The 16986-nt window shown below is 41.0% G+C and overlaps 1 protein-coding gene across 1 annotated transcript in view; it reads right to left on the reverse strand.

The window, feature by feature from the left end:
- Pou2af2 (POU class 2 homeobox associating factor 2) overlaps positions 1 to 16444 on the reverse strand; it is a 34689-nt gene extending 18245 nt beyond the window's left edge. Inside the window, exons 1-2 of the mRNA XM_051196938.1 lie at positions 16396 to 16444; positions 10207 to 10316 (exon numbers count right to left, since the gene is read on the reverse strand). Of these exons, the coding sequence (XP_051052895.1) occupies positions 10207 to 10316; positions 16396 to 16444 (159 nt within the window). The remainder of the gene's footprint in view (positions 1 to 10206; positions 10317 to 16395) is intronic.
- Positions 16445 to 16986: the final 542 nt, after the last annotated feature.

Consider the following 16986-nt stretch of genomic DNA (forward strand, 5'->3'; position numbering starts at 1 on the left):
GGATTTTTATGAGAATGGAAAGGAAACTTCAAGGTCTAAGTCTGGCATGATTCGATTCTGGATCAGGAAGTCTTTCACACTGGGTGGGATGTGGAGAGACCTATGAGATCTAGTGGTCCACAGGGAGTTAGGAATGATGAACATGGGCACATGTTGGCATCATATTTTTGAATTGAATTAGAGAAAATTGATGAAGGAAGTGAGAACATTAAGGGGTTTAGTTTCTTTTACAATATGTTGGAATCACACAAAAGGAATATCTGGCTTGGTCTGGGTTGGGTGGGACATTCCCTGAATAGTCTGCATATCTGTTGCAATGATAAATATGGAGATTCACATGTGGATAGTAGGGAGCACAGATTGAAACCCATCATGTATGAAGTATAAAGATAGATATGAAAACCTGAAAAATAGTAGTGACTCCAAACCTTGTCTTGTCTTGGTATGGTTATGTACATTTAAGAAGGCAGTATAGTTGAAGAAGGCAGTATAGTTGACTGAATTCTAGACTAGCATGTACAAATGCTAGAATTCGTTTGATGCTACTACTACAAAAATCAGGCATGGTAGTGTACACATGTAATCTAGAACCCTGGAAGCAGAGGAAGGAATAGTAAAAGTTCGATGTTATCTTCAGCTACTTGGTGAATTTGAGGCTAGCCAGGGATACATGAGACCCTGTCTTTAAAAATATGGTGGTAACACAGCTGGTGAAAGAAAAACTTTGAAGCCCCATAAACCTAGCTTCAAATCTAAACTCTATAGCTTTCTACCCTATTCTTCATTACCCCATCTAATTACTGTCAGAGGCTGCTGAACTCTTATTGATAAATGAATGTATTTTAAAGTAGAGAAATGGAAATATTTGTAAAGTTTTTATTTTAGAGCTAAGTTATGACTAGTATTTGAGATAGGGTCTCATGTAGCTTTTAATTCATGATGTACTTAGGATGACATTGAATTCCTGATTTTCCAGCCTTCAGATGTCAACTTAATTATACTGTCCTTGCCAGTCCTTGACAAGATATTACAATTAGTGTCAGGCTATTTGTATGTCATGTGATTGTTTTTGTGCTTTGTGTAATTTTTGTTTTTCCTCTTCCTTGAAAAACCCAACTTATATAAAAACAGTTTAATTTGAGGGAAGAGGATTTAATTTTTTCAAAATATAGAGAGACTTAAGCTTGACCTTGGAGGTTAGGGGTTAGAACTTTGTGTGGGTGTGTGTAGGGGGTTAGGAGTTGGGGGGGATGGTGGGGACATGGGTGGAACATGTCTTGAGGTCTGAGGAAATGTTGCCTTAGGAAGAAAAACAGCTCTGTCCAGTGTGGAGAAGGGGACACCTTGAGCTGTGATGAACACTGATACCCTCGCTTGTCCACCTTTCACAAGATCCTCTCACACCGAGGAGCAGTAGCTTCAGGAAGTCAGATCACCTTAGTTGCTGGTAGGAAATCCTGGCTTTGATCCTCTCTCTGACATCTGAAATGAGGCTTTTTGTGATATGGGGTTTATGGTGAGTAAGTCAAATCCTTCACAAAGTAGGTAAGAGGAAGGGTGAAGCAGTTGGAACATCTTAGCTCTAGCTGGTGGGTTACATTTTCAGTTGTAGCTGTCTTGACCCACAAAAGGAAAGAGGGTGACACTGGCTTAGTAAACTTGTTGCTTCTGAGACAAGGAGTGAGCTAAGCTACCCACAGTGGATGAAGATGTGGTGGATATGTGTAACAGGATATTATTTGATCTCAAAAGAGGGAAACCCTATAATTTGTGGCAACCCAGATGGAACTGGACGCCATTATGTTAAATGATTAATAGGTCAGGAATAGAAAGTCAAACACTACATGTTCTCAGTCATGTCTGGAATCTGTACAGGTTCATCTAGAGTGGTTACCAGAGACTATAAGAGCCAGTGTGGGTATGTGTAGAGAGAAGGGAAGGAGCGTGGCTAAAAGGTAGGAGGGTGCACCTGAGCAGGACAGTGATTTTACTCAACCTTCCTAAAGCTGTGACCCTTTGATACAGTTCCTCATGTTTTGATGACTCCCCCAATCATAAAATTGTTTTTGTTGCTACTTCATAACTGTAATTTTGCTACTATTATGAATTTTAGTGTAAGCACCTATGTTTTCTGATGGCCTTAGGCTACCCTGTGAAAGGGTCATTTCACCCCAAAGGGGACTGGACTCACAGGTTGAGAACAACTGGAGTAGAAGAAAGAATATGGACGTTTCATTGCACAGTAGAACCAAACTGGCTGATGACTCACTGTGTATTCTATATAGCTAAACAAGGAAATAATGGCTGATGTTGGAGGGGTATGGCAGTCACACTGCTTTATTACATATTGTACATGTATATTGAGACGTCTCTCTCTCTCTCTCACACACACACATATAATACACACACACACACACACATATATATAAAATTATTCAATTAAAATAAAAACAAAATATCTCAAACAACAAAATTAAAAATCACTGGCCTTCACTTCTGCCATTCTGCTGTTTCATTCACTCATGGTAAGTAATATTTTTTCTGAACTACAAAGTTCATGGTTTGACATATTTCTGTTATATTAGAAATGGTAGTAAGGAGGGTACCTGTACTCAGTAAATACTCAATAACACTGCATTTATTGAGCACCTATGCTGTACTAAGCCCTTGGCAAAGATTAACCGTGACCTTTATGATAACCTTGGCAGGATTTAAGGAAAGGTGAAGCAACATTAGCTAAACACAGTGTTTGTAGATGACGGAGTTGGGGTGTGGATTGAGGTACTCTAGGTATACAGCCTGAGTTCTTCACCACCCTTCTCCCTGTTTTAGATGGATGGACTTCAGCTGGTTCCTGGGTGACAGTGATCTTCAACACCAGCTCAAGGATGACATAAACTCAGGACAAGCTACTTCTCAGAGACTTCTATTCAGATATTTCTGTATTCATCTACTGTGTGATTTATGTGTGTGCATATGTGGAGGTCAGAGGTTGACTTCAGGCATTTCTCTGCCCTCCCCCACTCTGTGTGTGTGTGAGATACACGTGTGTGTTTGCATGCATGTTTTCACACCTGCGTTTGAGAGTGTGTACTGGCATGTGGGGAGCAGGGCAGGGCCTCTTAATCAAACCCAAAACCCAGGGCTCAAAAATACAGCAAGTCCTCACAGTCAGTTTGCTCCAGGAATCTCCGATTTTGGCCCTCTGAGACTCGAATTAAGGACCAGTAGCCACCTTCCCAGCATTGTAAGAGTTTAGGGCACAGGAACTCTGGTCCTTATGCTTGTGTGGCAAGCTCTTTATTACTGAGCCACCTCATCAACCCCTCTACTTCATCATCATCATCACCACCATCATCATTATTATTTTGAGACAGTCTCTTGCTGAACCTGGCTGACTGGTGAGCCCCAGTGATCTGAAAATCTCTGTCTCTCCCTCCTTGGTACCAGCACTGAGGTTATGGATAGGTACCCCCCACTCCTAGATTTTACTTGAGTGGGTGGGATCCAAACTCAAGTCCTCATGCATACCAGAAGCCATGTTCCCCACTGAGCCACCAAACCGTCTCCCTAGACTTCAGGAGGCACCAAGCCATCTCTCTAATTGCCAGAGACCATTTTAAATACTAAATAGTGCACTAATAACATTTGAAAATGAATAGACAAAATAAAGAGGGTGATGGAAGATGATAGATTGTTTTTTTTTTTTCAGTCTTAGAATTGAAAAACTGAGCCATGGTACTAGGCAGAACCAGCTGAAAGATCTGGTGCCCAATATTGGGCATGTGGTTCATAAATTTTATTGTTGGGGACCTTTGTCATAGAAACACTTTGCAATGGCTCTTGTCACTCAAGAGTAACTATGGACAACGATATGTGTGTGTTTGTATGTATTCATCTGTGTATATATTAAGATGCGTCACTATGGTAACCAGTTCACTATCTACATGTTATCTCACAGCATCACATTGTAAATCTTAAATATATAAAATACAATTTATTTAGAAATGAATACTGGCCCTGGAGAGATGAATTAATTGGTAAATTGCTTGCCCAGAAGGTAACCAGGAGGACTTGAGCCTAGTCCCCCAGTGCTCAGGAAAAAGCGGCCATGGGGATGGGAGTTTGTGATCCCAGAGTTAGGGAAGTGAAGACAGATGCTTCTCTGGGGTAGGCTCCCTGGGCAGTCAGCCTTGCACAATTGGTGAGTTCCAGCCTAGTACGAAACAGTCCCAAAGAGTTCCTAAATTACATTTGAGGTTGCCCTCTACATACACACATGTGTCCTCACACACACCTGCACACACGTGCACCCATACAAACATGTATGGCATACCTGCACACACACAGTGATAAATAAAAGTAAAAATGAATGCTGAGATGAGAGCAGTCTTTGGGACATGGTTCGACTCTAATTACTGACGAGGACAACAAGGCTTAGTAAGGAGAACAGGATAACCCACTTTAACTGAATACAGAGAGGGCCTCAAAGAGACCAACTCAGTAGCAGTCTTTCTTTGCGGGGGTAGAAGGGATGTCTCAAACATGTTTTCCAAAGTTTTGGGGAAGTCAAAGAAACTTTTGAGATGACATAATATATGGTTTCATGTTTGGTAGTTTGGTAGTCGTGTGTGTCCCCTCCCCGCCCCGCCCCACAACTATTTCACAGGAAATCCAGATGCAAATTAAAGATCTGGATGTCACAGGTTTATATTCGGTGGTAAATGGAGTGTGCATGTGATTGGTAGAGCAAAGCAGCAGCTGGGCAGAGAGCTAAACAACCCCCCCCCTGTAGCCTCAGTGCAGAGATAGTCCCCAACACTGGGCTAGCCAGGGGACACCTGTCCTGCAGTTAAGCGTTTTCACACCTCTCACCGAAGATCAAACATTTCCAATGACTCTAGGCCATACGGAGGCTAGGTGGAACCCATTTACCTTCTGTTCAGAATCTCCTTCACTTTGACCCTCTGCCAGGCTTCGTTTCACTACTTACAATGTTTTCACCAGAAAAGTGATTATGACAAATTATTAACCAAGAGCTCCAGCTGACAATATGGCCATATCAGGAATGCCCTTGACTGAGATTTAAGCAGCAAATTGAAATAGAAGGATTTAAGGCTGGGTAGAAAGACAACAGAGGTGTAATAACTGACCTTTGAGAAGAAGACTTGGGGTTGATAGGATAGGATCATACCACGTGGAAGTGAGTTTTGCTTTACATTTATTTTATGCATAATTCAAGACAACATAGCCCAAATATTTCCTTCATGGAATAGTTCTTGGCATTTCCTTCAGTTACAGGCTTTCAAAAGCGGAGCCAGATATTTCTATTTATTTTTCCTCATGTTTATGTAAAATATTAACTCAAACCTTCACATCTGCTTGGCCATTGTCCCTGACTGCAGTGTTTCTGTGGGCGTTCTCAGAATGAAAGCCATCACCATCTCCACCAATATGTGGGTGGGATTAACTCCCGGACCGTGGTTCCAGGCCCTTCTTATTCCCCCACAAACGACAAGGTATTCCCCTACCCTCCCACACAATTGAAATTCCAAACAGCTATTCATTCTCCCCTTGTGCCAGCTGCTGTATATTTAGTGATTCTAGATGAATCTTTATGATGGCTTAAGAAAAACTTGATTAGTGAGCTAAATAGTCTGTGAATCGCTGGCTGATTTCAAAGTGGAACGGAAAAATGGTGGCAATTAGGCTTCTTGATTTTTCTTTTTGTTCTATAGATAAGAGTTTATTGAATTTTGTGATGTTATCCTTAAAAAGTTAAATGATTAAATGATTAGCTCTTATGAATTCAATTGTAGTGTAGTTACATTGGTCAGAAATCTAATTATATGTTTTTGGTACCAGGTGTTGATGAGTGGTGTTCATTTATCCTAGCAGAAATCCAGTGAAATAGTGAAGAATGACAGGAAAAAAAGTACTTGAGAGAAATATATAAAGAAAATCCACAACTTAAAACTATACAGACACAGCACTTGTCAAGCCATAGTACAACACGTTAAACAAATAGAGGTGATTTTGTGAAAATCTTGCTTGATACAGGTTTTTATTTTTACGATATTTTACAAAACTTTACTGCAAAATCATGAAAGTTGTTCTTGAGGAAGTTTTTGGGAAAGGTAGAAAACCACAGTGGTGTCACCTTACTCAGAGAGTGGTCACAAGGAGCCAGCATGATGACATGGGCATCTAATAGCCACTTCTGGAAGCAGTTACTGGTTGAGGGGAACTGATTATTCATAATCTATGCATTGGTTTCCTAGGACAACTACAATCTACCATAGTGAGCATCTGAATGTGCTTTCATGGTTGTGAAGGCCAGATATCCCAAACCTGGCCCTTAGCAAGGTTGTCCCTGCTGTGGAGCTCATCAGGGGACCTATCTCCTGCTTCTTTCAGCTTTTGTGGGTGACAGGATTCCTTGACTTGTTGCCTCCAACCTCTGCTGAAGGGCGTCATTTACCTTTTCATCTTGTATCTTCTCTCTGTTTCTCTTTCAAAACTGACTGCATTGAGTGCCCACCCAGGTAAACTACTCTCAAGGTATCATATATATTGCCCACGGGTCCCAGAGGTTTGACATTGGATCTTTGGGAGTTCAGCTTTTGGTTGGGGCCATTAGTCATTGGTCCTTAGCCATGCTGTCAGCTGAGAGTTTTAACCATGCCTGTGAGTAGTTTCCTCATTATAAACCCATCTGAGACTGAAGTCTCACTGTGTCCTTAAGTATCAATATGAGGGAAAAGGAAGTGGTCTCAGCAGTGCTCGTGAGATCAGAGCCCTGTGAGTAAGGGTCTGCCGACAGCAGGGTACTCCACAAGCTTTTCCCACAGAGTTACATTTATAGCAGGGATAGCTATAAATAGCTCTTCGAGTAGGTGGTGACTTATAGTAATATCTTTCTAGACAGATCTCTCAGTATTCTTAAATTGTAAGCAAACAGAGCTGCTTAAGGTCCAAATGAGCTCACATCTGAGTTATGAATTTAATCTGAAGTTTAAACATCCCCAAAGGGAGAAAGATGACTGGGATAGTACAATGAGAACATGGAGTTAAGGTAATTTTACTACCTAAAATGGCTTCGTCAATACCATGGCTGGAGGTGACTTACTTTTCTGTTATTAGTATTTTTCTCCCTGACATTTATTCTCTCTCTTTCATATTCTCTCTATCTCTTTATTTTCATGTGTCAAAGGGTTGTTCTACTTTAGTCTGAACTTTCTTTTTAAAGATGGAATTAAGACTCAGCGAATCTACTATTTGCAAACTGAACACTTTTAAAAATTAGAGATTGTGTTATGCGTCTATGTGAGGGTGTCCATGTATACCAAAGGAAGGTGAAAGTTCCCTTGGAGCTGGAGTTACAGGTGGTTGTGAGCCACCTGACTCGGATGCTGAGAACCTAACTCAGATCCTCCAAGCCATGTCTCCGTCAGCCCCTTTCTTTATCTTGTTTACAGCATATTCATCTGTAAAATGAGAAACTGTAAATGCGAATCTCAGAGGATAATATGCCAATGAAATGAATTAATACACAGAAAGTATACCTCAATGTATCCTCACATAAATCTTATAGTTATTTTCATATTGCATGTCCATACTGTCTGGTCATAAGCATTCAGTTTAGTGTTTGGTTATATGAATGTATACTTTTTAATGTGTAGGTATTTTTCTTCTTACCAGACTATTTGGTATTTAGCAGACTGTCTATGTGCTGCATTTATCTGGTTCCCGATTTCTCATTTCTAGGCCAACAGCAATGGCTTAGCTAGGTAAGAGATAAGAAGCCACTGTGCTGTGTGAAGCTAGGGCACTTGTTTGTTGCAAGTAGCAATGTACAAAAGAATTTTTCAAGGGGATTGTGGAATGTGTCAAAATGACCATTTCCTGGCCTCATCCCCATAAGTGGCACAAACCCAAGAATCTGTATTTTAAGATGAAATTGAATAATATGTTTTCAATTAGTATAGCTTCCAGATCTCATCAGTAATGTTTCTTTGTGCAGTGGATTGTGGTTAACAGAAATTCACAACTGGTCATGACAGAATCCCTGTGCTCACAATGCCCAGCCGCTGTTTTCCTGCACAGGTCTGGACAACATGAAGTCAATTAATGTGTTCAAGCATGGAGGGGACAGGGGTTCAGGAGTCTATGAGTCCTACATCTAAGAGAGGAGCTATGGATAGTTGATGATTTCTTGGGGAGAGTCAGTTTTTATGAGTGTGACCCTGAGAGGTTAACCACACTCTTGTGAATGCCCAAATCCATGAGTATATGGGCAGCACAAACTGGACTCAGTGGGTTATAGAAAGAAAAAGATGTGAAGTTGGGAGGTGGGTTGGAGATCTGGATAGAGTTAGGGGAAGGGATTGGGGGTGAATATGATCCTATGAAAGTCTACAGAATTTGATGAAATGTTGATACTTAATATGACTTACTAGTTGTGCTTATTTTATTTAAAAAATACTTTAAAACTAAAGAGAGAAAAAAAAAGACAAAATTTGTGACTTGATATTTAAAGGTCTTGGCATGAAGCCCTTTTGTTTTTAAAAACATACATGTTTAAAAACCATTTGGGTATAACGTGCCTTGTCTTTTTATATGGCACATTTTTTTTTAATAGAAGTCTGTTAGTCTGACTCATTTCTTGTATGTGGATACTAATGATAGCAAAAGGTGTGAATTCACCTCATTCACGCTGTACAGATACAAAGCCCATTCCTTGCCTGTAGTGTCCTTATGTGTGCCTCCTGTCTATCTAATTTGATGTTTTCTTGGGACTTTTTATTGGGTTTTAAAATGCAGTTGTTTTCTTGTTTGGAACTGTGGCTGAGCAATCCTCATCGCTTACTCATGGAAACTGTTCATTTTGAGTAGACTCGGAAACACCCCAGCCCACTCTCTAGTCCCCTCTCAGTCTGGTAACAGTATTTTTAACACACCCTCCAGATGCTTCTGACAGATACCCTGAAAAATACTGAATGGGGATCAGACAGCCCAGCTGTGGAGATTTCGCTGTATAAACTAAGCCCTGAGTGTCACTTATGTCATAGGAATCTGCTATTGGAGCAGTGTTGAAGGTGGTATCAACAATGTCATCAGGTGTTCTGGAGGAAGCATTACCCAGGTGTGCCCAGCTCTAAGTGCTGGATGTGACAGCTCTGTTTATTCCTGGTCATCTACATATGCCCAGCATTGGAAGTATTATATTAGCAGAATGCATGGAATTACCTTTTCATGTTAGCCAAACACTGTTGCCATTCTTTGGTCACTTTTTGAGACCTGAGTACAACTCATCAGACATAGAGTAGGGCTACAAGTACAGATGTGATTGACAGATAGGAATGAAGTTCAACACATCTACTGAGATTTTCAGAGAGGATTTGTTATAAATCTCATCTGTCCGATGTAGAATGTGACATGTATGAAAGGTCAGCATTGTACCCTCAAGCCCTGAACCCTTCTCAACCAGTGACTGGGAGATGTGTAAAAGTCTGGACATACTCTGTTTCTACTGCCACTAGCTGAAGCTGTCAGCTAATTAGACCACACAGCCCTGAAAACATTGCCAGATGTAAATGAATATGCTTTGAGGTGACGAATAGTTGGGCATTTTTACATTGTGAGGAGCCCATTTTGGTTGCTTCATTTCTTGTTGGATTCAGAGACTTCCTAGGGATTACATACATGGATACCCCTGGCAGGCAAATGTGCCCTATCTATTCACATTCCTTCCAGAGGGCTGGCATGTATGGACCGTTATTTACGTAACACGAAGGGGTAACACATTCTGTTTCCAGGATCATATGATCAAAAGCAGATGAATAGCAATACACATAATATTCCAAAGGCAAAACAAACAAACAAAAAGCATTGTAAAATAGAGGACAATGAGGATTGTATAGAGAATAAGAGTTCTGGCACAAACCTTGATGCCACTAACCAAGTACAGTTACTATTACATTGGTTTGCCCCACAAGAAAAGATTGTCCTTGCAGGGGGGAATACAAATGTCGAAGTATCTTAAGTAAAGGAAGGGCTCTCTCTTAAGGAAAATCAGAGCCAGGAGACAGGAGAGGAGAGGAGGGGACAGGAGGGGAGAGGACAGAAGAGGAGAGGAGAGGAGAGAGGGCACTTAACAGAGCCTTCAGACCTGCAGGACTTCAGGTGGATTGAGTCAGGACTTACATTGAGTCTGGAGTTATTTGTCTGCCTGGATCGTTTTTCGGCCAGGAGGTCTTTGACAGTGTGCTTCACTCTCACGCCCTGGTACACACGTTTGCTGTAATCCCCTGAGACTTAAGCAAATGGAAATGTCATGATCAGGTATAGATGGGGTTATCAGATCTACTTGCCAAAGCTGAAGGTCATGATGCTGTTTTCTCTTTAGACAGAGAGAAATCTCAAATTTGAAGTAGGTTCAAATGAGTCCCATTTCCCGCTGCCTGGTGAAAATGTATCTAGACTCCATGTAGGTGGAAGAGACACTCCTCTGTCTCTTACACTGTGGCTCTTCAAAGTGACCTCTTGTTTCACCTCTGCCATGTCAAGATTCACTCCAGTGAAATTTTCAATTTATGCTTTGGGTAAAAGATCAAGGATTGGATGAACTTGGAGTAATGCCTCTTACTACACCGGAAGAAGTTAAATATGCATGACCCAGGTTACTGTATTCTGACACTTGCCTGTCACTATGGGGATGAGTGACAGAAGGCCAAGTAGGTTGTTTGAGGATTATGTTCCAGACATGAAGTCATCTGTGTTCTCTTTACTACACTAAATGTTTTATCTAGAAAGTCTGATGATTGGCTATAAGGAATTACTGCTAAAACCTATGCCAGTGGAGGTTGTGGAAATGGCTTAGTTGGTGAAGCACTTGCTGTACAAGCATGAGACCTGAGTTTGGCGGCCAGGGTAACATTAAAAGCCAGGTATGGAGATGTGTGCCTGTGGTCTCAGCATTGGGGAAGCTGAGACAGGAAGATCTTTTAGCCTTTCTAGCTGAGTCAGTGAGCTCCAGTTTCAGTGAGAGACCCTGCTTTAAAAAGCTATGTAGAGAATGGTGGAGGAAGATATCCCATGGTGACCTCTGGCCTCCACCCACACATGCATGTACCCTACACACACAGGCTCTCTCTCTCTCTCTCTCTCTCTCTCTCTCTCTCTCTCTCTCTCTCAAAATAAGACCATGCCAGGGATAAGGGAGAATTATTGATTTAGTTAGCATAGTTTTGAGCACTTACTCTGTGAATTTGTTGAAGATAATATAGTGCTTGTAAATTTGCATGCATTATTTAATTTGATCTATTTTATTTGGCTAAGTTATTTGCCAAAGTCTCAACTAATAGCAGTATTAGACTCTGGGCAGTTCATGGTACTAACAACTGGGAAAAATTTTTTTCACCAATAACTGACAGATAGATGGATTTATAGAGAAATGTCTCCCCAGGGTTTTGAAGTTGGCTAGCATTGCCTTTAGCAATTGTAGATTTGTGAATCAAGATGGTCAAGTAATTCAAGTAATTACTTGAGACTCTTCTATTTGGACCACTCTGAAGGTGTGTTCAAGCACCCAATTAATGGTTGAACAAGACACAGTTTAAAGTATTTTTTTTTTAGCTTGAAATTGCTGTAGTAGAGTGGGTGGGTCATATCCACGTTAGCTGAAGTGTTGCTGGCTTATAAGCAAATTGATCTAGGGGCAGACTGAGTATCTGTGGAAACGACAGAACAAATGCTTACATGTCTGAGAATATGGATGACTCTAATATGCTTGAGTTTGTAAAAAATCTAGAGTGTATCTGACACACAAATCAATTTGTATTACATTATTACATTAAGAGTGGGATGAAGGAGAGAGAGACAGATACAGAGAGAGAGACAGACAGAGAGAGAGAGACAGACAGAGAGAGAGAGAGTAGTCATAGTCCAGGCAAGGTAAAGGTAAAGGAGATTGCTGGTTTAAGCATCAGGATTTGCATAGCCACACATTAATTACTGGTGTGGAAAAATGACAATCCTTTAGTCCCTTTTCTTCATGTGTGAAATGATTATGATTTCCTCTTAGCTGTCTTCAGGGATTTATAAGGAAAAATAACATATACATTTGAAAACGCTTTGAAACTGCTTAGTTTCATAAAAACATCCTATGCAGATAGAGTGGGAAAACAAAAGTATCTTTCAAAAGAATGAGTCACCTAACTCAAATAAAACCACACACAGCCTGGTTTCAACAAAGTAGGATTACTGCAATGGTCCTTTTTGTCAAATTTTGACAGGATTTGGTCTATATATTTTTGATTAAAGTGGATTAAAGAACTTCTTTCTAGTCATTGCCTAATATAAGGCACGAGATTTGATCTAGAATAGGTTAGGCTATATTTATTAGTTTTTTTTTTAATCTGATATTTTCTGTGTGTCAGTAGAATACAAGAGAGCATACTGTTTGGTGCAGGAGGAAATACCTTAAAATAGTTATAAAGGAAATGTTCCAGGTACAACAATAGAAATCTGTCTGAATATTTAGAGAAATACTGGCTGTTTTATGTCCTTTTGGAGACAGGGTGGGTAGGAGTCAGGAAAGGCAGGATGAGTGGAGGCTTAAAGAACATTCCAGGTGTAGAGGGCAGGGCAGGCAAAGGTCTGGGGACGAGAACAGAATGAGTGAGAGGGGAAGTGGCCGGAAGGGAGATTGGGGAAATGAATAGCATTCAACCGTGATGTTCTAGGACTTCATCTTGTCAGTAAGAAGCTCTTAAGCAAGGGCAGGTATGCTTCAATTTGCATTTTACATAGACTCTTCAGACAACAGCATGGAGAGTGGATTTGAGAACCACAAAGCCACAGGGAGATCAGTTTGGAGAATTCTAGAGTAACTGAGACAAGAGGTCATGGGACAGGTAGGAGGAGGGCCAGGAGCAGATGTGAAAATCACTTAGATGTAAGAGATTATTGAGGGGAAGATTAAAAGGAAATTTCAATGTTTTCCACCATTGCTCCAGGATATAGTGTTAGAGCTATCATGATATTGATGACAAACCAGGAAAGGGGAAGTAATCCCTTAAGGGAATGTTTGACAGGATTACATGTTGACACATGTAGGTAGTCATCATTTGCATCTGGCACACTGGGATAAACAGGTCAGGATACTCTAAAGGGCTGAGACAATTCTATAGAAATCCTTATGGTACTGATTGTGTGTGTGTGTGTGTGTGTGTGTGTGTGTGTGTGTGTGTGTGTGTAGTGTAATTATTGGCATATATTCATTATACTTATTGTGTATTATATAATTATCTAGTATCCACTAATGAGAGAGATATACATTTGCCTTTCTGTACCTGACTTGCTTTCCTAATATTATGTTCTCCATTTGTATGCATTTTGCTGCAAATACCATAATTTCATTTTTCTTTATGTATAAATAAAACAATATGTGTATCATTATATCCTGACACAGAGGGTGGAGGTTTTGGAGCAGAGGATGAATGACAGAAGCCAGCTTGCATTCACATTTGAAGAAACTTCAGGGGATGGAGGGAAGACTTTACAAAGAAGATGCAGAAGATAAATAGGAAAAGAACCAGTGTGAACTGGGGAAACCACGTCATCAAGAACTTAAGGGGAGACATTTCAAGAAAGAATGAAAAACTTTGATATGGTAGGATGAAGATGAGGACAGAAGAACATCCTTTGTTTTCAGTTCAGTGGCTAATATGGTCCTTAGCAAAAAGACTCTGGAAATGTGGGGGTGCCTAGAAGTCAAATGAAGATGTCAAGGGAGGGATGGAGCCAGAGATGGGGCCTAATCATTCTTGAAATTTGAAGAGAATGGGTAGCAAGGGATTGGATGATGACCACAGAGAAGTTCAGCATCAAGGAGTGGTTTGCTTGGGTTTTCCTGTCTATGTATGTGTTTGGAGATAGCAAAGAGTTAAGAATATGTGAATATGAAGAAAAGAGTAAAGTTTTTGAAAGCAGTAGGAAATGCTATAAAGCCAGTCTTGAAGAAGAAATAAAAGCATGTTAGTCCTTACCCTCTCAGAAGAGAATAAAAAAGGGTCATGAGGGAGGGGTGATTAAGACAATCACAATATGCACAAAAAGTAATTCCAAGGGGGAAGGTTAATGGTGCTCTTGATGGTTGGAACAAAGCAGGGGTCACAGCCAGGTAGACACATCAAGTTGAGGATGCACAACTGTGATTCTCACCTGGATCTTTAGCATCAGCAGCCAGGAGCTTGTGAGAGATGCACATTCCCAGGCCCTTCTCTAGAGCACCGAGCCAGAAACTCTAGGGATGTGGTCCAGCTCTCTAAGTGACCCTGATTTCCCCAGAAGTTCCAAAATCTTGACCAAAAACAGCAGGAAGGGGTTAATGATGCTCCTGTGTCTGGTGGGATGTATATGTGTTGGAGAGGCAGCTCTAACCTTAGCAGTCATGCTGAGCAATGAGAGGGCATTCTGCAAGGTGGGAGGAACAGACTCAGGCCTGGGAAGGAAGAGAAGGTAGAGGAGAAGAGGTCTGGGCTGGATTTCCCATGTGTTTGCAGACACAAATGACATTGCTTTTCTCTGAAGGAACTTTAAATTGATTAGTTGAATCTGAACTATCAATTTATGTCTTAAGTTTATGCCAAAAATCCTGTGGCAAACATGCCTTTTGTAAATATTTTAAATAATAATCATATGATAGTTGACAGATGAATAAAGTTCAAAAGACAGAAAATAACCATATCAAAACTTTGGAAGTTTTGTCATCAAACAACTAGGCGTATGTAACTATTGGACTTGAGTCAGTGTGAAGTATGGGGTTGTATGCCACAGGGGATGTTAAATAAGTTTCAAACACATATCAGAATCCAATTTTAATGAGATAGATAAATGAAATATTTCCATGTGAGAGGGAGTAGAGTAGAGTGCTCTTTGGATGTCTAAGCAAAGTTTTGTAGGGGGACATGAGGCTTGGAGTGTAATTAGAAGGATGCCAAGATACATTAGGAGGAGAAAGACCTTGTGGTTAGTAAACATGCCTAGACAGAAGTGAAGAGGCAAGAAGGAGCCATGCTTGTGTAGAAGGGGTCAAGCATTAGTGTAGTTTTACTTTATAACTAGTTAGTTAAATGACCTGTATATACAGTGTATGTGCATGTGTGGATGCATGCGCAGAATCTACAGGGGCATGTCTGGTTCCCTGCTCTGTCATTCCCTTATTGCGTTGAGACAGGGTCTCTCACTAGTCTGAACCCAGTAATCCTCCTGCATCTGCCCATCACCATGCTAGAGTTACCATGCATTCAGAAGGGCCATTTCTTGCTTTTTATGTGGGTAATAGGGACTCAAACTCATATTTCCATCTTGCATGGCAAGGTCTCATAGTTGTTGCAGTTAAATGGGTCGGTATGTAGATGAGCTTCAAACACACATCCCTGGATCTGACCTGTGCTTTAGTTTTGGATAGCCATTTCCAGCAGACACTTCAATCTGCACATGTCCAAGTGGAAACTGTCTCCTTCCTATTTACCCAAACGCTTCCTTGTCTTAGTTGATGGCCACACCCACCTCCTAGCCCTTCTTTCTCAAAGCTACACAGCCAACCCTGTCTCTCCTTTCTCTCTGTCTCCCCTTTCTCTCACAATTCACAAGCTGTAGTTTAGAATACAAGAGAATGCTATGCACAGAATAGGTCTAGAGTCTCCTGGCTCTTCCTCTCCAGAGGAAATACTGTCCTTTCATGAAGATTATTCTAGTAGTCTTCTAATAAAGTGGTTCTCAACCTGAAGATCATTCCCTTTCGGGGTCGAAGGACACTTTCACAGGGGTCGCATAGCAGATATCCTAAATATCAGACATTCACAGTATGATTCAGAACAGTAGCAAAATCATAATAATGAAGTAACAACGAGAACAAGGAGCTGTATGAAAGGGTGGCAGCATCAGGCAGGTTGAGAAGCTCTGCTTAATGGGTTTGCTCTTTCCATCTTTCATCCCTGCCTGCCCTAGTCTATCCTCACAGCAGATGGGCCCACAGAGCTGGGTTGGCAGGGGGGTGGGCAGGGGCTTTAAAAGTCTAGCTCCGTCATTTCTGTGCTCAGAGCCCCAGTGCTTCCTTATTTCACTTAGTAAAAGCTAAGCAGCAGTCTTAGACGACCCTGTTCCCTGTCCTCTGTGCTCTTCTCCTAAGACGCCCCCTCTCTGTACTCTAGGGCGGCTCTAAAATGGATCAAGAATGCCTTTGCCTGAGATACTGCTGCCTCTGAGCTGGAATGTTCTTCTGTCCTTTGTCCTTTACCCCTGTGACTGAAGGCCCTGCTTCCTCTGTCCTTTATCCCTTACCCCTGTGACTGACAGCCTTGTCTTCCTCTGTCCTTTATCCCTTACCCCTGCCACTAACAGGCCTGTCTTCCTTAGAGTCCCGGTGTAAAGTCATCTCCACAAGAACATTTTAAATCGCTATGACACAGCCCAGATTCTTCTCCTGTACTTTGATTTCTGTTTAGGACCCACCATTTTATAAAGCCCCATAGAGTTTCCTATTTAGTTTTGTTTTCTGTTCCTTCTGAGAAGAGGTTATCTCATTACAACACCCCGATGCGATGCATGTGTCTGGGACACACAAGTCTTCTAGGTAAACATCTGATGAAAAGCCTTTTTAAAAAATTTTTATCTTTGCTGTTAATAGTAATGAAAATGCTGAAGTAATAAAGTAACTGTCTATAGGAATTTATTTTCCTGGGCTGGTGAAATGGCTCAGTGCATGAATGTGCTTGCTACCAAGCCTAACAAACCAAGTTCAACCCCCAGGTCCCACATAGTAGAACAGAATAGACTCCTACAAGTTGTCTTCTACCTCCAGATGAATGGAGCACTGTGTCCTGTTCCCCTCAACATACCCACACATGCACATAAATAAATATAATTAAACATTAAAAATACATAAAAAGAAATATATATTGTTGTGCATTGTTTAGT

This window comes from Phodopus roborovskii, unplaced genomic scaffold, assembly GCF_943737965.1.
Source record: "Phodopus roborovskii unplaced genomic scaffold, PHOROB, whole genome shotgun sequence".
Classification (NCBI taxonomy): domain Eukaryota; kingdom Metazoa; phylum Chordata; class Mammalia; order Rodentia; family Cricetidae; genus Phodopus; species Phodopus roborovskii.